Source organism: Alternaria hordeiaustralica (assembly GCF_023758085.1).
Source record: "Alternaria hordeiaustralica strain BMP 2776 chromosome Unknown scaffold_23, whole genome shotgun sequence".
NCBI classification, from domain to species: Eukaryota; Fungi; Ascomycota; class Dothideomycetes; order Pleosporales; family Pleosporaceae; genus Alternaria; species Alternaria hordeiaustralica.
Genome location: NW_026056795.1, coordinates 191,916 through 217,582, shown reverse-complemented (window position 1 = coordinate 217,582; position 25,667 = coordinate 191,916). Strand labels below are relative to the sequence as shown.

At 51.4% G+C, this 25,667-nt stretch overlaps 7 protein-coding genes across 7 annotated transcripts; 3 read left to right on the top strand and 4 right to left on the bottom strand.

Moving 5' to 3' along the window:
- Positions 1-2,631: 2,631 nt before the first annotated feature.
- On the top strand, positions 2,632-4,187 carry J4E84_008697 (uncharacterized protein; the record flags this gene model as incomplete). Its single annotated transcript, XM_049391267.1, has 4 exons — positions 2,632-2,920; positions 2,973-3,177; positions 3,317-3,541; positions 3,602-4,187. 4 exons carry the CDS (start codon positions 2,632-2,634, stop codon positions 4,185-4,187), a joined length of 1,305 nt encoding a protein of 434 aa, XP_049240969.1.
- A 778-nt stretch (positions 4,188-4,965) lies between these two features.
- Positions 4,966-6,861, top strand: J4E84_008696 (uncharacterized protein; the record flags this gene model as incomplete). Its single annotated transcript, XM_049391266.1, has 1 exon — positions 4,966-6,861. One exon carries the CDS (start codon positions 4,966-4,968, stop codon positions 6,859-6,861), a length of 1,896 nt encoding a protein of 631 aa, XP_049240968.1.
- A 215-nt stretch (positions 6,862-7,076) lies between these two features.
- J4E84_008695 (uncharacterized protein) lies at positions 7,077-9,098 on the top strand (the record flags this gene model as incomplete). The annotated part of the gene is made up of 4 exons (XM_049391265.1): positions 7,077-7,448; positions 7,535-7,983; positions 8,315-8,939; positions 9,063-9,098. The coding sequence occupies 4 exons, from the start codon at positions 7,077-7,079 to the stop codon at positions 9,096-9,098; spliced, it is 1,482 nt and encodes a 493-aa protein (XP_049240967.1).
- A 185-nt stretch (positions 9,099-9,283) lies between these two features.
- On the bottom strand, positions 9,284-10,312 carry J4E84_008694 (uncharacterized protein; the record flags this gene model as incomplete). Its single annotated transcript, XM_049391264.1, has 1 exon — positions 9,284-10,312. One exon carries the CDS (start codon positions 10,310-10,312, stop codon positions 9,284-9,286), a length of 1,029 nt encoding a protein of 342 aa, XP_049240966.1.
- Positions 10,313-10,963: 651 nt separating this feature from the next.
- On the bottom strand, positions 10,964-13,080 carry J4E84_008693 (uncharacterized protein; the record flags this gene model as incomplete). The annotated part of the gene is made up of 6 exons (XM_049391263.1): positions 10,964-11,757; positions 11,808-12,272; positions 12,324-12,450; positions 12,498-12,759; positions 12,808-12,841; positions 12,897-13,080. 6 exons carry the CDS (start codon positions 13,078-13,080, stop codon positions 10,964-10,966), a joined length of 1,866 nt encoding a protein of 621 aa, XP_049240965.1.
- A 1,287-nt stretch (positions 13,081-14,367) lies between these two features.
- On the bottom strand, positions 14,368-16,456 carry J4E84_008692 (uncharacterized protein; the record flags this gene model as incomplete). Its single annotated transcript, XM_049391262.1, has 2 exons — positions 14,368-15,055; positions 15,117-16,456. The coding sequence occupies 2 exons, from the start codon at positions 16,454-16,456 to the stop codon at positions 14,368-14,370; spliced, it is 2,028 nt and encodes a 675-aa protein (XP_049240964.1).
- A 6,810-nt stretch (positions 16,457-23,266) lies between these two features.
- On the bottom strand, positions 23,267-25,535 carry J4E84_008691 (uncharacterized protein; the record flags this gene model as incomplete). Its single annotated transcript, XM_049391261.1, has 2 exons — positions 23,267-23,833; positions 23,886-25,535. 2 exons carry the CDS (start codon positions 25,533-25,535, stop codon positions 23,267-23,269), a joined length of 2,217 nt encoding a protein of 738 aa, XP_049240963.1.
- Between the last annotated feature and the right edge of the window lie 132 nt (positions 25,536-25,667).

Sequence of the window (25,667 nt, the reverse complement as noted above, 5' to 3'; positions counted from 1 at the left end):
CGTGCACTCCTACGTCACTAACAATGAAGTTAGGCACCTGCATCTGGCTGACTGAATTGTGTGGCTGTTAGAACAGAGTTAGTGGCGTAAAATAGTGTCGAGCCAGCGATGGGCATAGGGCTATTGTCTAGATAGAGTCGTGGCGGGGCGCGTTCCGTCTAGAGGAGGAACAATCATCGGAGCGTTTGCTGCTCTGTCAAATTGCAAGTTGGTCTCGCCACGATTCGAATTGTTCCAAAATCCGTAGCCTATGACGATGCGACATTGATCAGTAATTGTTTGAGTTGTCACAATGGGTGCAAACCGGTCGGGGCTGTTGATCTCGAAACGCTGGGTCGCAATGATCGCCCGGGCCCGCGCACTAGGTGTCTGTTGGGGTTTCGAGTAGTAATTTCAGTGTGTGTTCTATAGGAGCGAAGGCAGCAGAACTATAAGTATAAATCCTATAATACTATAGTTACCTATTTCTAAAAGTAGAAATTTTACGTAAGCTACGCTTAACTCTTTTCTATTACTATAAAATCTCTACTATTATTATTACATTTACTATAAATTAAATACCTCTTACCTCTTTAGCTTATTCTAGCTATAATAAGTTTAGTAATATAGTTATAGTTAAGAATAATCTTAGCCTATATTACTAACCTATATTAGGTATAATCTTCTAGTTAAGAGCTTAGTATAGCTTATACTAATTAGGTATTAAAGTAATTATTATTAAGCTAGTACCTGTGTATACTATAAGAGACACTATCTTATATTTCTTAAGTAACGTTACCTTATTTATAGAAGAAGAAATAATAGCGCTTAAGACGCTTTTCTAATATACTATTAAAGCTCTTAACACTAAGGCTATAACTATTATTATTAGTTAATAACTATAGTTACTAAATATTAATAATAATCTAAGCTACTAAAATTACTAACTACTTAACTTATAAGCTAGAAAAGTAGTAGAATAGATAGAAAGATTTATAGTTAGAATATATAAAAGAGAATTTAGTAGATTATGCTGTAGAGACTAGACAAATTAATTAGTACATCTTAATGCCTAATACCTCCGAAATAATACTAGACACCAGGGGGGGGGCCCGCGCACCTAACGCATGTCGCAAATCCCCCCGACCTCTTCGACGATCAGCGACAAGGCCTTTGACATGTACGATCCTGTTCCCGTCTCGTTAGAAACAGGATATCGACTCCGCACGTCGTGTTGCTCGTGACGGTGCGCATCTGAATTTTCGCTCGGAGGCACTTCCCCGGCCTTGCTCAAGTGGCAATCTCGTCTAGCCCACTCGGTGCACGTTTCATCCGCAGCCATGTTCCTTGCGACCGGAGCCTGCCAATCCTCCGACGTTCATCCAAAGTCGGCGACCCTGCTAGGAGGCGCCCAGGCGTCTTTGCCCAAGCTGACCGCGTCGAGGTCGAATGGGCCTGAATTAATACCCAGGTAGCCCAGGACAAGGCACGAGACACGCGTGCACGGCACGCAAGGCCATGGCAGGCGGCGCGTCCGCAGCGACACTAGTTTGGCGAACCGCCGTGTGTTAAACCGAACTTATGGAAGATGAGGAGACGATGAAATCCGGATCGTTGGGTCTGCATTGATCATGACAGGTGCAGCTTCAGCGATGCAACGTAGGCCCACAACTATATAGGAAGGCGGTACTCGAGGCTTCAATCGCATCACCTAGTGAAGCAGAAAGTGCGCTGGCCGTAGCAGCTGGCAGTATAAGGGCTAAACACCACCTACCCCTAGCAATGGTTCTCATGCGATGCGGTCTATTGCAAGTTTGCCTGGGTACATCAAGAGCGTCACCATAGAGCAAATCACATCACGCGGAAGAGTCGCCATACCTACCGGTAAGCCAACAGCTGCTAGCACCTCAACATCGTCGAGAGCGCGGCAAATCCCTTCGACGCCACTAGGAAACTTGACAGGCATCAGACCTAGACAGCTTGGAAACAGCACCAAGTTCGCGGCCGCGCGTGTCAGAGTAGCTCTCTAGATCTTGCACTCTTCACCGCCATACTTCACGTTGCGAGATGAGGACTAACAGTCTATAAACAATATACCACAGTGAAGGTACTGCTCCCCGAGGTTCCCCAATTGTTCAAATGCTTGTATGCATTGCCTGGGGGATGCGCAATACTCGTGCATCACCCCGCAAAAGGGATGCCCTTCCCTGTCAAGCGAGCATTAGCGTTCCAGCAGGATAGATCCCGTTCCGTATGCAGGTCGGACCATTACGATCCAGCAGCACTGCTGTTACAGGATTAGTGGCACGATTCACGAAAGGATCGCTCGTTTGCCTTCCGAATATCCACCATAGCTTGACGCCCAACGAATGGGATCTGTCCTTCTCGAACACAGGGCTAATACGCCACTTTCTGTCGAACTCTATTTTGACTCGAGGGTCTGTCAAGTCTTCGCTTCATCTCCTGAAAACCCCCCCTAGCTGCCGTTATGGATCAGTCGGTCTGGACTGAAGATGTGAAGGGTCTTCGCTTGTGTCATAACGGCTCACTCTCGACCGGTCGCACATAGTATACAACACCACGTTCGCTAACTTTGCGACGTTCGTTATCAGGCCACCATCGTTCCACACATCTTTTCCACGCTGGCTCAGCATGAGTAACGAATATCATGATGATCCTTCGTTCCAACCATGGGGCCCATTCATCTCAGATAGTTACAAGAATGAGCCCATCACGAAAGCAGACATCATCATAGCCTCCGTCGTGTGGGGACTGACATTACTCAATGTCATACTGGCCCTATGGCTCATTGTCAAACAAACAAAAGGGTCGCGGTCGCCTCTCCGGAGCGTCTACGTCTGGATGATATGGCTGGAACTTATTGTCTCGTTCACAATGGGCCTTGAGAGCTTTTTACACTTGCTCAAGTACATAAAACCAAGTAGGTGGTAGCGACGGTATAGAGCTCTTCTAAATCATGCTAACCACCACAGGCTTTGCTTTTTACTTCACCATCTTGTTCTGGTGGTGCATTCAGGTCCAGCTGCTTTTGCAGATCATCATAAACCGTATTCGTGTTATTGTGCCTGATCGGCGGCGGTCGAGATGGATCATGATTAGCACTGCGGTTTTCGTCACTGTTATCAACATCAGTGTCTTCAATGTCTGGATACCAGCACGGTTACAGATTAACAAGAAGTAAGTCACTTTCCTACTGGCGTACACCGATGGTTGTCGCAATGGGCTGAACGATTGGCTGGGTTCGCCTGGCTGGTTCGTGGTGGAACGACATTTGCGAGACCCAATCGTATCAAGCATTAGACTAACGATCTAACAGGTACCACCTCATCAACGAGTACTGGGATCGGATTGAAAAGGGTCTCTACCTCCTCGCCGACGCGGCGTTGAACTGGTATTTCCTAAAGACTGTGAAGGAGAACTTGATCAACAACGGCCTCACAAAGTACAATAAGCTCGTTCGTTTCAACCAGCAAATTGTGATGGTATCACTTCTCATGGACGTCATGATCATCGCCGCTATGTCGATACCGAATTCCTTTGTGTGAGTGTTACTCGTCAACAGAAGCCAACCCCTGACCTTAACTAACCCACCTTCTTCCAGATACATCCAATTCCATCCCCTCGCCTACCTAGTAAAACTGAACATCGAAATGACAATGGCCAACCTCATCAAACGCATCGCAATCTCGACATCGCGCAAGACAGGCATGGCATCCATTGCCCACGAGTTCAAGTCCTCGTCCAACCAATCCACCACCGGCCACCGCACCACCGGCACAAACCCGCACAAAGCACGGGGTTCGATTCACGAGCTCGCCAGCTTTGCTTCCTACACCGTTGATACAAAGGCAAATGCCGAGCAAGACGGGCAGCGTGTCATTAGCTTCGCCCCAACAGGGAACCAAATCAAGGAGACGAGGGAGGTCATCGTGCATACCGAGCCGAACCCGTTTTACGAGCGGAGAGGTTCGGAAGTGGAGATCACAGCAGGACATGGAAGGAGACAGTCCCATGGTGTTGTCATCGAGGAGAGGGGACTAGGCAGGCAAAAGAGTCTAGAGAGTATAACAGAGGGGAATGAGAGTATGAGGAGTGGGTCGGTGCCCAAGCGACTGATAGAGGATAGCGATGATGAGGCAGCGCTTGTGCAGCAAAAGACTTGGGGATGGCCGAGGCGGCCGAGTTGAACCTGCGAGCGCTGTTGAAATGTCCATCTCTTCTGTGTTTATTTAGCGTGGGTTTGGTAACATAGACATTGTTTCCGCACTTTAGATGTGCGATGGAACGATAATTATAGACTTTTTAGAGTTGAACATAACAGATCAACCGTTGGTCCGAAGAAAGAGCGAGCCACGTAAGAGTACACGGCTGTGGTGCCGTACAAAGGTACGACTCATTGTGACGTGGCGCTGACATGCGCGACTGGTGTCCCTGTCGCACTGGGCCATCGGGGTTGTGGAAGTGGCTGTAGGCATGTATTGTGCCAGTTCAGTCTCATGAGTTGAGCGAAAGCAGATGCGGATGTTGTGGACTTGGATAGACGTGTAGGTAAACTCACGATACACGTGACAGCACCACGTGTCGCGGCCTGGACTGGACGATGCTCGAGCAGAAATGTTTCTCAAGCGGAGACTATCCGCACATCGGAGTTCACTGCGAGGAAAGTTGCGGGTAGAAGGGGGATACTCACGTTGGTTCCCCGGAGCAACGCCACGATCTTCCCCGCACTTCCCAGCGAGGAAGGTTTGCCGACCAGGTACACCACGGTGGCTTGGCATGCTACACGCGTATACGGATCACACCAAGATGGTAATCCGTTCACTCAGCTGATGATATGTCGTGACCCTTTTAACCGTGTCCAAAAGATCGTGGTTGTGCTGTAGTTGTCAGCTATTCCTCATCTTTGTTGCACGATACTGTCTGCTCACTCAATTCCTTACCTACGTCATCCAGCAAGCCACAAACATGGGAGTCGGAGACACTTCGATCCGCTCCAGCGAGCGTCCTGAGGCTGGCAGTGTCAACATACCAGTCGGTGTATGGCCAACGTCGTCGAAAAACGAGTCCGTCGATGCACACAAGGTCGCCAATGAGGTGATTACACGGTTCAACGATGCACTCGCGAAAAAAGATCATGCGGCTATCGCCGACCTCTTCTCCAAAGACAACAGTTACTGGAGAGATCACCTAGCGTTGAGTTGGGATCTCAGGACGTCGAAGGGTAGTGCAGACATCAAGAAGTACCTGGATTCCAGCAAAGTGCAAATGGAAAAGATTGAAGTGGACAAGAGCTCAGACTACCGCGCGCCAAAGTTTGGAGCGATCGATGTTCTAGGCGATATCACTGGTATCAACTTCTTTGTAACTTTCGAGACGAGCCTCGGGCGTGGCGAGGGTGTCATGAACCTAGCCGAAGACAATGGACAATGGAAGGTGTTCACGCTGTACACCTTACTGAAGGAACTTAAAGGTCATGAAGAGCCATTGGGTCACCGAAGGACAAAGGGTGTGAAGCACGGAGGAGACCCGAATAGGAAGACGTGGAAGGAGACGCGTGATGCAGAGAAAGAGGAGATCGACCCGACAGTGTTGATCCTTGGAGCCGGGCAAGGCGGGCTTACAGTCGCTGCGCGTCTACGGATGCTCAACGTCTCCGCGTTGATCGTCGACCAAAATGAGAGGGTTGGTGACAACTGGCGCAAGCGATATCGGCAACTGGTACTCCACGACCCAGTATGGTACGACCACATGCCTTACGTGCCCTTCCCAGCACATTGGCCAGTCTTCACTCCTAAGGACAAGCTGGCGGAGTTCTTCGAGGCGTACGTGAACCTGCTGGAGCTCAACGTATGGACTTCGACAAGCCTCAAATCAACATCGTGGGATGAGAGTAAGAAGCAGTGGACCGTGACTGTCGAACGCCGGAAACCCGATGGGAGCACTCAGACACGCACATTACATCCGAAGCACATTGTCCAGGCTACAGGCCACTCCGGCGAGAAGAACTTTCCCCAGATCAAGGGTATGCAAGACTTCAAAGGCGACCGCCTGTGCCACAGCTCCGAGCACCCAGGCGCGAATCCCGAGTCGAAGGGCAAGAAGGCTGTGGTAGTAGGATGCTGCAATTCAGGCCATGATATCGCGCAAGACTTCTTTGAGAAGGGATACGACATCACCATTGTACAGCGCAGTACAACATGCGTTGTCTCTTCCGAGGCTATCACCGACATCGGCAACAAGGGTTTGTACGATCAAGACGCACCGCCTGTCGACGACGCCGACCTGACTTTCTGGAGTCTGCCAAGTGAGCTTCTGAAAGCACAGCAGATCAAAGTCACCAAGATCCAAGCCGACCACGACAAGAAAATGCACGACGGTCTTCGCGCGGCTGGCTTCGGTCTTGACAGTGGTCCGATGGATTCAGGTCTTCTTATCAAGTACTTCCAGCGCGGCGGCGGCTACTATATCGATGTCGGCGCGTCTCAGCTTATCATCGATGGCAAGATCAAGGTTAAGCAAGGCCAGGAGATTGCGCGAATCTTGCCAAACGGTATCGAGTTCGCGGATGGTGATAAGCTGGAAGCTGATGAGATCGTATTTGCGACTGGGTACCAGAACATGCGAACGCAGGCACGAAAGATCTTCGGCGATGAAGTCGCGGACCGCGTCAGCGATGTATGGGGTTTCAACGACGAGGGCGAGTTCAGGACGATGTGGCAGAAGAGCGGTCATCCTGGTCTGTGGTTTATGGGTGGTAATTTGGCACTGTCGCGATTCTACAGTAGGGTACTGGCGTTGCAGATCAAGGCTGCCGAAGAAGGCATGATAGAAGATGGCGAAGGCGCGAAGGCGCGACTATAGTGATATGTAGCTGCCGTAGATTCAAGAAAGGGGCCGCGGCCGTTTAACGCACCTCCCTCAAGCTTCCTCCGAGGTTTGCCAATTTCGGATTTAGCGCGGGGCATGTCTCCACTCGCGCCGTCTCAAAATGCACAAGCTTCAATCCTTCAACATCATCTGATCCTAATTCATACTTCGTCATACGTGCACTTTTACCCAAGTGTTTTCCAAACACCATGAGTTCGAAACCCCAAGTCATCCTCGTCGTTGGCGGAACGTCCGGAATCGGATACGCCACCACGCTTTCCATACTTTCATCACCTTACCTACCACTGAACGCGAAAGTAATTGCGTTTGGGCTTATAGATTCGACCATCAAGCTTGAGTTCACGAAGCAGCAGAGAGAACGTCTCAGAATAGTCGAGGGCGATGTCACAGTGGAAGAAGATCGCGAGCTAGCGGTCCAGACGTGTTTCGACCACTTTGGAGGTCTCGATACTTTGGTGTACTGTGCAGGTGTTATTACGCCAATCCAAAAATTGGAAACGGTCGACATCCAAGCGGTGAAGAGAAGTTTTGACATTAATGTGTTTGGCGCGATGAGTATGGTATGTATCACGTTGACATACTACACTGCTCATTCCTAATGCTACATGACCTAATGTAACGCCCTTCATACGCTAATGATTCTCAGATTCAACTTACGCTCCCAAAGCTCCGTGCTTCACGGATAGCGCATCCTCATAACGCTGGTCGCGGCAAAGTCATAATCCTCTCTTCGGCCTGCGATGACACAGTATCCTACCATGGATGGATGCCTTATAGCACTACCAAAGCCGCGTTAACTCGGTTTATCTCTTGTCTTGCACACGAAGAGCCACTGCTTAGCGTACAGGGTGTATATCCGAAGTTAACACGAACCAAGATGATCGATGGGTTAGTCGAAGGGAAGTATCGGGGCGTTATGGCGGACCACGAGATCGAGAGGTTCAGGATTTGGGATGAGATGGGTGATGAGATGGTGGAACCCCCTGAGCTCTGTGGAGAGGCTGTCGCTAAATTGGCGTTGGGATTGTTCGAGGGCGGGAAGAGCGGAGAAACATTGTATTACGACGAGCATGTTCCACGCAAGATTGCGGGGACGTAAACAGTGGGAGTAAGGTGTGGAATACATGAAGACATATGAAGACATTACTTTCTCTGGCCAGTTTATTGCTTTCACATTGTCAGCCATTCGATGCGAGCTTGAAGTATTCACTCTGGCCGGTCCTAAACCCCGCCACACTAGTACAAACTGTAAACATTACACTGAGTTGAACACCCGATACCAGGCTTTTTCCACCACCAGGCACAGTCAAATATGGCAGAAGATCAACTCGTGTCTGCATCACACAGCGCGATTATGAGCGACGGTATCGCGGACGCTGAGTGAGCAGTCCTTTGGATTTAATCTCAACTCACTAACATGATACAGTCTCGATGACTTCTTCAAGAGCATTTATTCCCGCCTTCCTCCAGAGCTGCGCTTGGTCATCTATGACGAGCTTCTCACTGAAGATATGATGCACGGCATGGCTAGCTGCGCGAGTCCTACCGCATGGGCTTATCCGCTCAATCACAACACGTTCATGTACAAACCAACCCCTCGGTTCCTCAACCCGCGGGTCTTGGATAGCTCTTTCACGACCGAGATAGTCAAGGCGTTCTATGGCAAGTATACCGGTTTTGAAGTCAAGCACCCGCTGCGGATCGCAACTCTTCTTCAGCGAGATTTCTTCAAACTCGGATATCACGTCAAACCTGCCAACTATGTTCTCCGCGGTCTCACAGTCGACGGCTGTCTGCTTTCCCATGACAAGCACTTCATCAATGTCAAGCTGCTTCCCACTCAATTTGCTCCGCTATTCAGTGCGCAGCAGCGCCTCGCAACTGGATTTCATCTCAACATTCGTCTATGGACTGACAATAGCGCGCTCTACACTGCAAAGGAGAGCAACGCCCTAGGACTGGCTCTACAGCGCACTCTACAGGCGCTCAAGCCAGTTTTCGCGAAGCTGATCGAGAAAGAGCCCACGGCTACTCACAGCGTAGTGTTGGAGGTTGCCCACAAACACAAAATCACATTAGATTTGACATTGGCAGAGACATCGTCGGGTCGCCTGGGTACCCAAATCTTTTGTTGGTGTTGTAAGTTGCAGGATGCATATTCTCTAAGCTTGTAGAACGAGCTATCAACGCATAGTTTGAACGCGGACTAATACTTCCCACAACAGTGTAAAAGGTTTTCGGACAGGTGTGGAAAGCCACGAGTGAGTAAGGGATGGGACAAGCAGATATAAGATTCATGGAAAGGACTAAGGCATTAATGATGAACGCGCATATATCGAGAAGTACAGCGGTTGGGTATCTAGAATCAGACTAATGACGTTCCTCATCAGCTCAGTCAAGACTGACGACCTACTTTGTCATCCTCAGTGACCTTCACGATCACAGCCCCAATACCCGGCCCTTTACCCCAAACACGATGCGCTTCCGGGACCTCTTCCAACGCCCACATCTTCCTGATGGGCACCCGAATTGTACCGCTCTCCAACATTCTGAAAAGGGCCACTAACTCCGGCTTGAACGTCTTTTGATCGCGATCAATGTAGTAAAAGCTCGTCCTGTAGGGGCAAAAGGGCACCATGCCTCTTGCGAGTAGCTTTATAACCTGAGGTGGCTGACTACGAGGTTTTCCACCGGTGAGCAGGTCGAAGTTACCACCATAACCCACAAGAAGACCTCCCTTCGCCAGGATGTTCCAGCTGTCGTCCCAAGACTCGAAGCCAAGAGCATCGTATACGATGTCTGCGCCGCCCACGTCCTTCATGGCCTGCATCCAGTTCTTGTCGGAGTAGACGAAGGGCATGGCACCCGCTTCACGGATATCTGCGTGATTGACGGCCGATGCTGTCCCGTAGACTTCCGCACCTTGCATCTTGCAAAGTGTGAGGATGGCAAACCCGACGCTGCCGCTGATACCGTGAATGAAGACGCGCTGTCCAGCGGAGATCTTAGCGGCGCGGTAGGCTAGCCCGTAGGCCGTGTTCCAGTCCAAGACCAAGGCAACTGCCTGCTGCAGATCGATTCCTTCTGGCACGCTAACGAGATGTTTCTCGGGTTGGTTGCAGAGCTCGGCTTCTGCATCGTATTTTGTGAGGCAAGCGACGAGGTCTCCAACCCGGTGTTTCGTGCAAGCCGATCCATTTTGGTGCACGCGGCCGATAAGCGCATAGCCCGGCGTCAATGGTGCTTTCTTTTGCAACGGGTAGGCACCTTGTCGCATGGATATATCTGCGCCGCCCATGCTGGCGTAGAGCACTTTGATCTGGACTTCGTTGGGGGAAGGCGCGGGGATGGGGGCTGTGACAACCGACACGTTCTCAGGGCCGCCGAACTCTGAGATCAGGACTTTGCGAATGGGTGTAGACATCTTTTGTTTTGAGTTGAAATCTGGTCAGCGGTTTTGTGTATCGTCCTATCTGGGATGCAATCGATGGTGTTCAAAGCGCAATGTTGATGGAAGCTGGAATGATGGGCTATGATGACTGCTGTTGCGCGCACTCTTATGCCCATCGAGCCTTGCAGTACAACAAAACTTGCGACGCCTATCGAGGCGGAGTATGGGCTGATGCGCTCTCATCCTCACTGTGAAGGTGTAATGCGGAGAGTTCGTGGCTTCGAGATGGAGGCCTGACGCTGAGTGCGGAGAGACTGGTGGTCTCCTCGGGAAGATAATCTGCCCGTCCCACCGAAGAGGTTAGTGGCTTACTCCTTTTGGACCTAGCCTCAGCTACTGACGGGGGATGATTGCCCAGGCGGGATCCATCCACCTCAAAAAAGGCATTCAGCTCAGACTGTCGCGTAAAAGCTTATGCAGGTTATCAATTTTGGTGCAATGCGCGCGTGGACCCCACATGGGGGACGTTCTCTCAGGCCTTTGAGAAGACATTGTGTGAGCTCATGTTCAGTGCATCGTCATCCTCACCAAAATAGCTCACTCTCAACAAAAGATGGTATTCGGATATTGTCAAAATTGACATTGCTTTGACCCTATCTCTTCATCGCATCTTTCTTTCCTGCCTTAATATTTTCCCTTCGCAGATTCTTTGATGATATCTGCTGCCTTCTCCGCCGTCGCATACACGGTGGTCATGATGTGAGAAGCCGGAAGAATGGGCATGACACTGGCATCTACGACTCGCAGGCCGTTCACACCGTAGACCTTCAGCTCTTGATCTACAACACCGCCATCCTCTCTAGCACCCATCTTGCAGCTGCCCGCGGGGTGGTACAGCGTCGATGCGGTGCTGCGAATGAAAGCATCGATGTCCGCAGAGGCGGTGACATTGTTGCCTGGAACAGCCTCGAACGGATTGAGCGATGCAATAGATGGCGTGGCAACGAATTTGCGAGCCCAGTGTACACCTTCGCGCAGGAGTGCTGTGTCGACTTCGTTACGGAGGAAACCTACATCTGCGACTGGGCGATCGAACATGCTGGATGAGTTCGCCTTTACGCTTCCACGCGAGTATGGATGCTGAAGTCCGAGCACCACGACGCCGTCGGCCCAGATGATCTCCATCATCGCGGAATCATTGGCTTGGAGCTTCTTGTTGAGAGAAGCAAACTGTGCCTCATAGCCTCGTGCGACTTCAGCGGGGGTATCAGCCGGGAGAGAGGCAGATGATCCACCTGCGACTGCTTGAGCCAAGATAGATTGCGTGGCGTTGGAATAGGTTTGAAGTGGCAGGAAGAGAAGGAAGTCACCGGTCGGGGAGGTTAGTGGGCCAGACTTCTCGTTATCGTACTGCTCACGAGCTTGAGCGGCGAAAGTGGTGTTTGATGCCAGGGTGTTGGTCAAAACGGTAGTGTTGACTGTGCCAATGTCAGTATCTCCTCAGCTAAGAATACAATTGCCTACTTACGGACGTTCACTACGGCAACGGAAAGATGGTCGTGCAGATTGTATCCGACGGCGGGAAGATCAACGACGGTGGTCACGTTGATGGATTCGAGCAGGGACGCTCCGCCAATTCCAGAAACCTGCAACAATTGTGGTGTGTGCAACGATCCAGCAGCGAGGATGACTTCTCGCTTGGCCTTGGTTTGTTGACTCTCGGCATCTACAGAAGTCGAGAACTCAACACCAGTAGCCTTGACCGTATTCGTCTCATTGCAGCTTTCCGTTAGGACGCGCGTCACAAGACGGCCAGTGAAAAGATGATAATTGGGGCGCGGTTCGGCGGATGCATAGTATGCTTCTTCTGCGGAGGAGCGTGTCCAGTTCATCGGGACCATGTTGTGTGGGCAGAAATAACCGCCGAAGGCATTCCCAGTCGCCTGGTCATTGATGGAGATTCCCAGCTCCTTGGTAGCTTGTACGAGGTTTTCTGAACTAGTCATCAGTATCTTGCCGCATGAAAATGGTGCGTCAAACTCACTAGTCGTTGGCCAGAAGAACGGAGAGTAGGTTACTTCCATGTATCCTTCGTCGCCATGGTATTCCGGATTGACCTGGATGTCGTATTCGGCTTGGATCTCAGAAGTTGGTGGTGTGAATTTCTCGTTCTGTCAACTGGTTAGAAAACGTCGAGGAACTGGCGACAAGGACAGACCTTTTTGAAGTACTTCAAGAAGGTCTCGAAGTTCCAACCTTCGTTCCCCAAGGTCTCCCATTCATCATAATCAGATCGTGCGCCTCGGTCGAACACCATGCGATTCAGTTTTGTTGACCCGCCCACGACCCTGCCTTGTGGAATGGAGACAACTCGGCCGTCTAGTGCTGGGTCCGCAGCATACGATGTGTTCCAGTCATACTTCGTTCCTACAGCACCGCCTGCAAGCCCTGGGATGGTGACGTAGTCCTCGTTCTGGTCACTGGAGACAAATCAGCATCGTGGTGGATGTGGTGTTCATGCGACTTACAGATCGCCTGCCTCAATAACGAGTACGGTCACATCTATAACAGGACGACGTTAGTGATTTCCGTAAACCTGGATATTGCGTAAGCCTACCCTTATCCTCGGAAAGTCGATTGGCAACGGTAAGACCCGACGCGCCGGCGCCTACGATGACATAGTCATATTCTGGAAGAAGGTCCTCTGCTCTCGAAACGAGCTGCGCATTGGATAGTGGATGTGCGAAAAGACCAGTCGCAGAAAGCGCGACAGTCGCTCCGAGACTCAAAAGAGAAGGCATGATCACAGCGTACAACAGCAATTGTGTCTGTCGTCCTCACAGAAGAGTACTTGCGTATATGTACCCAAAGAAAGTCGAGGTAACCGTAATAACACCGGCGGTCGGGCCGCCTGCATCTGCCGATGTGTTGAACAACACCAAGGGCCCAGCCGAGACCAGTCCATGATATTCGTCAACATATAGCGCATGGCGCGTTGGCGAGTTTCCGATTTATAATGGTTCGGCGGCTTTTATCCTGTGTACGCGATAGTTTTCAGGTAAAAGCAGATTAGCGGAGGCGGAGTCTGACGCCAGTAGATCCTCCGACCTTATCCGGGGAGTGAGCCGTGTTGGCGTTTTCCCGGGGCCGCTGGTTGTGTGCACGGTGTGGCTTGAAGGATCGGCATGATGAAGCCGGTAATCCATTGGTTCGCTGCATCGGTTCGGTGCTTCGCTGGAAGCGGGCTGTGTTCAGTGGCTTGAGGGCGATTATGTCGTGCCTTGTATGAGGGCATTTATCGGCCCTGCCCAATATCTGCGGCATCTTGCTGTCGTGTTGCGGCACAGTTGAGTGTATGTCACGTGTTTTCTACGGTACCTAGGTAGTGGACCTCGGCCCGGGCGGGTCTTGAAGACTTGCCCAGGTGGGCTCGCTTACAGCTTGCGCGTTGTCGACTTGAAAACATCCGATGCAAATGCGCGATACAACCACGCCAATCTTGAAATACGAAGTCTCAGCCTGTATGAGACTGCCGATGCGATATGGGAAACCGAGCGATGTAAGCTTTGTTTCGCGTTAAGGTTTGGAGATGGATGTCAAGTTACGGAAGGCCTTTCGAGAGTAGCGCCCCTACACACGCTGTGCACTACTCAGGTGGCTATGTCATCGCTGTCGCCCAAGGACTAGACTAATGTTTGATGGCATCCATGTCCACTACGCAATCGTCATATGCGAACTCGGAGTTGCGTCGCGAGCCACCTTGAGTGGCCCTAGTTCAAAACGAATTCAGATTGATAGATAATCATCTAGCCGAAAGAAAGCCTTGCATGGCAAGTGTGTTTACTCACTGTCGTGTTCGCTATGACGCATTATGAACCAACGTGATCTCAGTGTTGATTGAGTACCCTACAAGACCTATTTGCAGAAGTGAAGAACAACACTGAAGGCCAAAAGCACGAGACAGCCGGCATGTTCACGAAATCAATGAACGGTCGATACCTCCTACCTCGCGAGATCAATGAGACTGCTCACGCAACAGTGTACTTAGAATGGCGAGATCACCCTCAACAAAATTGGCCGACTGCAAACTAGATAGGAAGAGAAGTGTCGGTGTCGGTGGCTGTCGACCACATACTCCTAGTGTCGTCCCGTTCTGCCCTCCTTCTGGCTTCGTCATCGTCTGCCCCACCATCCATCATACCGAGTGCTTTCTGCCTCAAGTTCAGCACGACCATGAGATGCTCTGCACTCAAGCGTTCCTTTTTCCTCGCCGCCAAGATCTTTGCAGTCTTGATCGCGCTCTTGATCTGACGCCCATTGAAGTTGAGCTTTGCCAGTTTCTCCAGTTCAGCTTCTCCGACATCCACATCCTGCGCATCGATAGTAGTCAGGAAGTTGCGCCAGACTTGAAGACGATCACTTTCTCCGAGCGAGCTGTAGCTCAGTGTGATATCGATACGAGATTCGAAAGCCGTGTCGATACTGCGCATCCGATTCGTAGTCAGAATCATGATGCCTTTGTAGTATTCGAGTAGGCGAAGGAAGACCGAAACAAGCTCGTTGCGTTGGAGATTGTTCAGAGTGCGCGCCTCCATGAACACATCAGCCTCGTCGAGAAGCAGGACAGCACCGAAGTGACCACACAAATTCAGCGCACTCTCCAGATTATCCTCGACGGTGCGCGCGCTCGTTCCTAGGTCACCAGCCCCGAGCTTATATAGGGGGCGACGCAAGTGCTCAGAGACGGTCTCAGCAGTGAGTGTTTTACCCACGCCTCTGATAGTTAGTGTCCAAGGTCAGTATATCTCTCGCAGGCAGTGCGTACTGGGCTACTTACGGAGGGCCGCAAAGCAGCATGATCATGCCTTGGCCTTTACCGACTACAAAGTCATCGAAGGGCTTTCCTTGCTTGAACTGATCGCGGTCTACGAGAGCCAAGACCAAATCCTTCTCGTCCTGATCGAGGACTAAGCTGTCGAAAGCATGCTCAGCCCAAGGTATCTCGTGAATCTTAGTCACGTCTAGTATCTCCCACTTCTTCTTCTCGATATCGAAGCACTTGACGTAGTGTACAGCTAGAAGGCATTCGTCATCGGTCATTGGCGAGAGATCCAGTTCGATTGCTGATCCCGGGGTGCTAGGGACACTGGGGGAGTAACGGTTCATGGATTGAGCCCACGTTAGCTGGCCTATCTCAGACAGTTTCGCGTATTCTAGAGGCACGAACCCGGTCTGGAATTTGTGATATGCTCGCGCGTCAATAACCATGCGCTCGTCTACGCGCTCTTCGCGCTGGTCGGTAAAGGCTTTGAAGAATTGGCCGCGTAGCTCTTCGAACCGACGGCCTCGTTTGATGAGTCGTTCACGGATACTCGTTTGATCAGGATGATCATCGAGAGGTGATACATCCAACGCAGTCAAGGCCCGTAAGCCCTGATACTGGAACACGTGTTTTGGTTGCGCAAGAAGACCACATCGCCTTCCATCCCAGTCGACCACATCGACGCCTATCGACCAGAACATCTTTTGCGCTGGGGGAGGCATGCACGTAATGTTACAATATCGAACAACCCCGATCGAGTCCGTCTTATGGTCCAGAACCATCATGGCGGGAATAAGAACCAAGTTTAGGTCCTGGAACGCAACATGCCCGGTCGCCTTTATGTCGCGGATCTTGTCGAAAGACTCCTTGAGTAGGGGTTCGAGAACATCCTGGAGTAAATCGAGGTGGTGCTTGGTCTCAGATTCTGGATCGACGCCATCCTTGAAGCTGAGCATCGCTTCCCATCGATGAATGAATGGAAGAAACGGTGGTGCGAACGACTTCATCTCATGCTGTGTCAAGCCTGGATAACCTTCGAGTATCTTCTCCAGCGCAGCATGAAGGAGCGTACTGTTGATGCGTAATTCATGTATTTTCCACTCATCTCTCACCTCGTCAAAGCGATGGTAGACGTTTACAGCGAAAGCTTCCCGTGCTTTCTTTGTCCGAAGTTTGTCGCCTGTAGCACCGTATATCGGCGGTTTTGCATCCACCCAATGGTATCTGTTGGGATCCTCATCGGTCGGGACGCGGTATATATCTCTGTAGTCGCAGCGCGTGCCCGTATCGATGGCCTCCGATAGGTCGTCTTCGGCGAGTAGCTGTTCACCTGGAAGCAACGGATGCTGACCCATTCCAGGTGGTGGCGGGCCCGAGTGCGAGTTCCACCCGTTATGATACATCATCTAATTACATCAGTGAGTCATTAGGTCCTGAAGGTACAACAGTGGTATCTAACCATCTCTTGGTTCGGCACAGGCCTTGCCCCACGTGGTGGACGTCGCGATCGTTGGCTACTGACATCGTGTTGCGGTGGCATAGGAGGGAAACTGCACATCTTCCCAGTAAACGAGTGTGCAATTAACTGAACGTTTGGATGCTCCGGCAAGGCTGAGTGAGCGTGGACAGAGGAGATCACAGTCGAGCAATCGCAAGATCACAGTGCTGAATACTGTCAAAACAGATGACAATGCTGAAGTAGTGATTCAAGTCGCAAAACCGGTGAAACATCTATCGTGAGCAGAGTCTGACGAGAGTGTCGCCGGATATATGGCTACTCGTTGATGGATGCCTGATGAGACCGGTGAACCTCAGGCTACACAACAGCCTCCCATACAATTGGTTAGAGACCGGAAGCAGTGCCCCGCACCTCAACAAGATTTCAACAGGGCAATAACAGGGCAACAAGATAAGGTGACACGAGGTTCGCGCGTGAGTGGATTTAGAGCACCTGATCGTACACTGCATCTGAGTTATGCCCAGCTCCACCACTGCCGCTTGCGTCACTATAGCCAGCACTAGCTCCCCCATTGAAGCCGCTGCCGTCAGTGCCCGCACACTCAGAAGAGCTGTGACTTCTAGGCGAGACACTCTCTGTTTTTCCACTCTCATTGTCATCCTTTGTGGAACTTGTAGAGCTCGGTTGTACGCTGCCTACTGAATCGTTGTTTCCGAAGCGCGTGGACTCGTGATGCGCAGAGGACGCAGAATCGTGTTGGATCAAGTCTGGCCTGTCATCGTATCCTGTGCCATAATGCTGATGATGGTCGATCTGAGCGAGAGGACCAAAGAGCAAGGCCCGAATCGCAGGATCGGTCACATCCTGGACCCTGGGTGTATTCAAACCACGCGATCGGTATTTCGGCGGAAGAGGGATGGCAGTGTCTATTGGTTGCACAGGCTCGATGCTGGCGACTGGATTCAACTTGATGAGACGAAAGGGCGGCTTCTTGGGAGTCGATAAGCCCGCGGTGGCTTGCGAGGTTTCGTTGCCGACTGCCTGTGGTTCGCGTGCTCGCCGATTGCGCAGTGCGGAGAACTAATGACCGTCAGTGTATTGCAGTAGCCATTCGGTTTGATACTATACTATACAACACATTGTCACTAAAGCCCACGGGGCGTTAGTGTAAGCTGGAAGCACAACAACAGTTGACGCGAAGTGAGGATACCGAAAGAGACTGGTCGAAAGCGTAGAACAAACAGCAAGCGGGTTAGCCGGCTACGTTACGCATACATTGCTATACTTGCAGCAATGTTATGGCCTCGTTCCTGGCTCGTGATACTTGAGGAGCCGAAGCACAGCCTATCCGAGGTACCGTGGCTCCGCATGCCTGATACGGAACGATCACGACATTGGGAAATCATAAAGTTTGGCTCTTTCGAGATGCCCAGGTGGTGTCGAGGTCGAGAACGTGTTCTTGTGAAGCGCACATGTTGCTGTGTCGCGCAACACCTCATGACTTGTTCTGGGACAGCATGCCTTCCTCCGATTCTTGAGAGTAGTACATGAGAGGCCGGAGCGGGATTGCGGGTTGGACTGGTGAAATTCCGGAGGGACTCAGGAGGTGCGTCCGCAACCTTGGGATTACCCCGCGACGACGCGTCAGTACGATCAAGTAAAGACTTTCGAGCGTACCCAACCACACGCTCCTACACTCTGCGTTACGATGATGTCCATGATGATAGGTGGCTTGATGGTGGGGTGTATTGTGGTGTTGAATGTGTTGGTCGCAGGAGACGCGAATAGACACGTCCATCCATTAGCAAGAGCGGCCAGCGCTTCGCGCTTGCGCTAGGCCGGTATCATCGCTCGCACATTGACTCTGCTGCACCACTCTTTCACGACACCCTGTGAGATCTCATGCCACTGTTTCACGTAGGGCCGAATCCTGCGATAACAATTCAAGATTTCTCGACGCCTACATCACGCAGCGATGCGAACCATGAGCAGATCTCCGAGAATATGACATCATCGCAGTCTGGCCTGCCACATTGAATACGAAGCGCAAGGGCTGTCGGATGGTCACCCCAAGTCTAGTATGAACTCCTATGTTGAGCGAAAAGAAAAGCAATGCCAGATGAAGCGCTGTAACATTCATCGCTCGAGTTACCTTGCTATTCGCACTGTAGGTGAAGAGCCACTTACAGTGACCGAGCGGTACACAGCTGGGCCTTTCTCCTGGCGTATCAATGCCAGAGAATTGCGCATCCAGGGATGGTCAGCGCCTATAATCTGAGACCCAGAGCATCACGTCTTGCCACAGACTGCCACGTCGACGACACGTGACCAACTTGACCCTTGTGCAAATCACTTCACCGCTCCACTCAGTAAACAAGGCACCATGGCAGGATACGAGAGCGGATTGACAGCATGCGATAAGTCATAGCTGACAGTTGGAGATTTATCTACGCATAATACGACTGTCATGTGCAAGTCCATTCACTCATCAAAAAAAAGTTTCGCGGTTTATAACTCAGGGTCTGGCTGCGTCCTGTTGAACGACCCTACGGATCCCTGCATACCTCAATCCACGGCACCACTTAAGCTCGAAACTGGGTCACTACGTCATACCTCTTTGCAATCGCGAAGTTTTCCATGTGCTACCACAACTATTCCCAGCATAATGGGTAAGTTCTTGTGGTTCGCGGTACCTTTGTGGGAGAGCAGTCAATCTGGAAAGTAGCCTCTCTGACGACTTTGTATGTAGTTGCGGCCACATTGGCGAATCGCATACGCTTCCATGGACGCTGTGCGACACGGCGATTCAGAATCTGAACGCGCTCCGAGGGCCCAACTCCCCACCAATCTCCTCGCCCACAGCAAACTATGCATCACCACCAAAGCGCAGCTCATCCACGCGACGCTTCTTTTCGCTGAGCGGACAGCTTTCGCGGTCTTCTACTAATGCGTCGACGAATTCGCGTCGCGCCGTTTCGGGCCCGTCAGGCACGACAACGCCCCGAACTTCAGACTCAAGCTCGGGGTCCTACAACTATACCATGGCGCTGGATTACAGCACCTTGCCAGACCATCAGCTCGCAGCTGTGAAATGTGCAAACCCTATTAAGCGCACGCATGTTAGTAGGGACATGGTGGTCTGCAAAGATTGCGCACGCGAGATAGGCCACATGCGCAACATGATTCAGCGATACGACAAGACCGGTAGCATACGTGGCACCGCCGCGTTTGAGAAGTTCTTGAAGTGGGAGGGAGAAGGCGGAGGAGAAAGGGAGGGCGACATGACCGTGCCAGTGGACGATGACAACGATGGTGGGTCGTTTGGGGCTAGACAAGCTATCATCATGGGCCATCCAGAGAGTGTCATGAACGCTGAGGGGCCGAGGGGCTTGGGGACGCTCGAACGAGAGGGGGGATATGATTATCGGTATTGAACAACGAGATGTGTGTTGAAAGAGTCGGAGTGAGGAGAAGCGGCATGTAACGAAGACGTCTTTAGGTTTTGTGGATAGCACGGATAGCACGTACGCAACCTTTACATCGCTCCAGGCTCAATGTGGTCCGGCCCCTCCCGCAGCTTACCACTAGCGTGTAATAACATACAAGTATGAATTCATATACGAAGTGTCCTCTTCATATTGCAGCAACGGGACCACGATGAGCGCTAATCCCTGTGAGCTGTGATAGATCATACGAGAATCGAACGACAGGTCGGCCATGACGGTCTTGTTGTTCCGCGGTTGCCATATGCATACATACACAAGACCCGCGCAGACTATTTCCGTTAACGAACCCATGCATGCAAATTACCAGAAACATGCAAGAGCTGCAAATGCTTATGTCAGACTTACATTGACCCGTGGCTTGATGTATGTGGCTTAGGGTAGATAGATAAGGAAGTATCGCTAAAAAGGCGAAATTTTATACTCAACTATCCCTAAGGCAGCAGCATCTCCGCCTAGAGCACATAACATTAAACTTGTAGTTTAGATAATACTGTGGTTGCTGTTACTAAGACCGAAGACATCGAGCTAGTCACACCTTGGACATTGGTTTACATTGATCCACTTCTCTTCATACGTTCTGATTAGCTCGGTGGTAACCTCCTCCACCGCCTCCCTGTTGTCTATCTTTAAGACAGATACTGTACTGTGCACGCACCCGAGGATTGCGCATTACCACTTGCTTACAAGGAAACGGAGTTGCGCAGCACTAGCAGCCACTACTTCGCCCCCTTTCGCCGTCTGCGCCACCTGCCTCCAACACGACGCATCGAAGCTTCCACTTTCGGAAGCAGCGCGAAGATGGACGCGACTATGTAAGTTTGAAGCGAATCCTAAATCACGGGAATGCAGTTAGATAGCATTACTGCTTAGACACGATGTCTCAGCTGTCTGGACTTCGCACGAGCACGTGGATAGGAAGTCTTCAAATGGGAAGCCCCAACGCAGATGTGATGCAAGAGCGACCATGATGATTACTTCCAAGACTCTGTCGCATCGCGATCTGGAAATCTGTCACTTCAAGGCTCGGTAAGTTCTGCCGACGGTGCTCCACTACTGGCTGCATTGATCTGCAGTACAGTCCTAACGTAACCCTGGCCGAACTATTCTTTGCAACTCAACTTTCAATTACTCTGAGGCTCGACGGACAGTTCCGATACGCTGTGTGACCTGCACGATTTGGAATCCAAGACAGTCCAGAAGCGCTTTGGATACTTAAATAGAGGCTCCGCGGAGCCGTGTGGCCTCTGCATTAGGCGGGCACCAGGATGGTGTACCCGCACCTTCGCTTCGCACTTCCTGGTCGACTCGAGATCTCGATGCGATCTTCTGTTTCAGGCAGTGATAGTGAAGGTCGCCTCTCGTTTGTCGGTTTTGCCGTCCGCCACAAACGACGCTGTTGCCTGCCATGTTCGGAAAACAATGGGGCGGTGTCATCTTATCACCGTTTCAGGTTTCTGATCAGGCAAGTACGGTGCTTACTTCCGCGATGCGTAGTGATGGAGTCGCAACAAAAGCAAAGTATTGGTCCGGCCTTGTGTCCGCAGTCTTCGATAGATGTCTTGTTCGATTACTCAAAACAGATATATTGTTACGTATCTTCGCAGGCCTTGCTACTTCTCCCCGCGGTGTAAAATTGTATTGGCTCGGTCCTACGACCGCAGTCTTCATCGGATGTGTTTTGAAATTACTCCAAGAAGATACACCGTGGAGCCATCTCTCTCCGTGGCAGCAGAACTCACGGCTCAAAAGCGCATTGGCTCGGTCCTACGACCGCAGTCTTCAACGGGTAGGTTCTGAAGTTGCTCGAAGAAGAAATATCGTGGAGCCATCTCCCTCCGTGGAAGCAGGACTCACGGCTCGAAAGCGCATTGGCTCGGTGGTATGACCGCAGTCTTCGACATCTTCAAGAGTTACCAGAAAGAGTAGACAGAGAGTCAGTTCTTCTCCGCGGTATCGAAAGCGTCATTGTCAAACATGTTGTGGCGAGTAAGGCGGGTGGATACTATATAACATGAGTAAACTACTTGCGATTTGGTCGCTCAACAATTATGTTTGAGGGAAGATATAACCTTCACGCTGAGACGCGAAGTCACGGACGCATGATTGTGAAGTTCATTATACATGCGAACGAACCACGACAGTTCGTGCAAATGAGGTCGAAGGAGCATGGAAGCGCATTCACGATAATCATGCGCAGCACGCTTCTCTTCACAATTCCACCTCGCAATCACGCTAAAGTGGAGAAAGCATCAATCAAGCCTTTGGCGTGCTACCTTCTCATTGAGCCGATCTAAAGATGCGTCATCTCCTACTTTTCTCTGTCATAATAACCCCTTCTCCTCGGTATCAATCACGTAATTTGTCACAGCCTAGTCTCAGCTTTTGAGAATTCTAGAATAGATCGCTCTGCTATTGTGCGGGAATTCAATCCGGATAGCGCCAACAACACGCCCGGTCAACATGTGCATCGAAATCAACACTCGGTACCGCCACTGCGCCCACGCCACCCTTCTCCGCTGGGACTACTGCGCCATCCTCACACCCCGTGAACGTCAACCCGCCACCGGCCGCTCCTGTCGAAAGTATAAATTGCGCTACAAAGAAAGCACCGACAACAGCGGCTGCTTCGACTGCGCTTTGTCTGAAGTCGCTGGATGGAGCGCGGCAACGTCGCCAACAGTGTCAGGCTTTCCGGAGAGATCACCCACCGTATCGAGTTTCTTGAGCGCTGGTGAAGGGAGCGCGAGGGCGATTTGGTCGCCGCCAATTTCACCGACGTTTATGGGAACCCCGACTTTCTTCACGTTTGGTAGTGCGACGGGAATGTTGGGTGGCAAAGGGGATCGGAGGAGTAAGGAAAGCGATGTTAGCGTCATTGCGAGCGATGCGCCGTTGACTCCAGGGGCGGTGAGGAAGGACTGGCGGTCCAGTGGCGATAGTAAGGAGAGCCAAGAAGAAGAGCACCATGATGACGAAGCGAGTGGGCGTGGGTTGAAAGGCTGGTTCAAGAAGAAGTTCAAGGCGAGAGAAGGGTACAACGGGGCATTGGGATTCCAGATGATGGACGCGTAGTTGGCATCAGCTGGCGAGATATGTTGGTGACTTATGAGGATGACGTGTAGATTATCAAGTACCTGGATGGATACATTGGCGGATATTGTCTCGAAAGTCAACAAATATACAGTGAGTACCTCCAGGCCCTACCAGAGTTTTGTTTCGAATCGCTCTCTCAACTCCTCGTATTTCTTCACATCACCCACACTCGGCCTGACGGTCTTAGCCGCCTCGACGAAATCGTGCTCCTCGACCACCTCGCTGCGTCTTCGAAGCGCGTGTTGACCGGCCTTGCGCAACAGACTCTCTAGATCAGCACCCGAAAAGTTGTTGCATACGTCTTGGCGACCGATTTCGGCGAGCTTGTCGCTGAGAACGCCGCGTTGCCGAATGAGCGCCTTCAGGATATCCACACGCTCTTCTGGCTTGGGCAATTCGACGTAAAGTAGGGTCTCCAAGCGCCCGGGTCGGAGCATGGCCTCGTCTATCATCTCGGGCCGGTTGGTAGCAGCGATGAGATATATGCCTTCGCGCATGGACAGGCCGTCGAGCTCTGTGAGCAGTGTGTTCACAACGCGGGCGGAAGCTTCGTGGAGCTCGGTGGAGCGTTTCGGAACGAGGGCGTCCAGCTCATCAAAGAAGATGACACACGGTACGGAAGAGCGGGCGCGCATGAACACCTGGCGTAGGGCCCTCTCGGACTCTCCAACGTACTGGAACTTGTTAGTATGCGGAATGTCTTTTGAAGGCCATGTTGTAACGTACCTTGTTCAAAAGCTCTGGCCCCTTAACGCTGATGAAGTTTGCTTTGGATTCCGCCGCCACCGCCTTGGCCAGAAGCGTCTTACCGCAACCGGGCGGTCCCCATAGTAGCACACCCGTAGGAGCTGAGATACCGAATTTGGCAAACTTTGCCGGATCTTTGATGGGTTCGCAAATAGCCATCTCGAGCTCTTCGCGAACACCTGCCAGCGCTCCAACGTCTCGCCATGTAGTGTCCGGCACAGTGGCAAAGCCTTCTCGCTTTGATGATGGGGTGATAGTGGGGAGTACAGCTTCGAAAGCTTCCATGGAAATCACGGTATCTTCGAAACCCTCAGGCCGTGGAGCTTCCGTATCCTTTACGCGGGTGATCAGGCGCCGAATAGATTGGTACACCCGACTATCCGCGTTGAGCGAGAGGCCACCGTCAATGTCCATTGTAGTCTCTGCGTCGGCCGCTTGCTTCTCGAGTGCTCGTCGATACTGATCCATAGACCATGTACCTGCCTTGCTAACAAGATCCTTCAAATCGGCACCGACAAATCCAGCTGTCCGTTTCGCTAGTACACCGAAGTCGACGTTCTCTGCGAGCTTTGGTTCGCGCGTCAGAGCTTGGAGTATAGACCGTCGCATAAGCTCGTTGGGTACACCCATGTTGATTTCGGTATCGAATCGACCTCCTCGACGTAGGGCTGGATCAAGACTGTCAGGGCGGTTGGTAGCGGCGAGTACAATAACAGGCTTGCCATTATTGCCTTCCATAGCTAGGCTGTCCATGGATATGAGAAGCTGGGCAACTATTCTCTTCTCCATTTGACTTTGTGCACTGTCGCGCTTAGGCGCAATGACGTCGATCTCGTCGATGAAGATCAGACATGGTGCGACCTCTTTGGCTTTCTCGAAGTGTTCTCGTACTTGCTTCTCGGATTCTCCAGACATGCCTGACACGACGGATGGGCCCAGAATCTCAATGAAGGGTACACCAATTTCAGCAGCGAACGCTCGACTTATGACTGTTTTACCGCATCCAGGAGGTCCATGGAGGAGTATACCGCGTGGTATTGGGATCTTGCGGTTGGCGTATTCTTGTGGGCAGAGAAGCGGGAGTACCAGGTGCTCTTTGAGCTGCGTCATGACCTTTTCCACGCCCCCTATATCTTCTAACGTAACACCTGTTGGAGCCGCAGTATCGATCTTGTTCTCTTGAGCCCCTGCCTTCTTCTGCCTCTTGGCCTCCCTCTCTTCTTTCGACTTCCCGCTATCCCGCTTCTTGCTCTTCTCGCTCTTCTCTCCATTTGCGGCAGGCGGAATCGCCCATTGATTGACAATTTGTTTGTTCATCCAATCGCTTGATCGATCTTTCTTCTCTTTCGGCTCGTCCATGGTGAAGTCTCCTTCAAGTTCGGCCATTTCGTCCTCGTCGTCGGATTCTTCGTCTTCGCGGATAACGTCAATTACGCGGTCAATAGAGTCCTCGATCTGCTTCTTGGGTCGCCTCTTCAAGCTGGAGTTTGATCGCTGTATGTAGTCGTATACCGTGGATAACCGGAGCTTCAGCGCCGACTCACCCTTTTCGTCCAGGTATTTACGGACTACTTGGTACACCTCCTTGTCGAGACCTGCCTGGAGGGATGGTCGACCTTTTGAGACCATAACGACTACGGTAGTAGGATTTGAGTCAGAAGATAGGTACAGACTTGGATGTATTCGCTTGGCGTAGTCGGAATGCTGGATCTTTCTAAGCACCCGACAATCGAGAAGGCTCGAGAAATCCTGGATTTATGT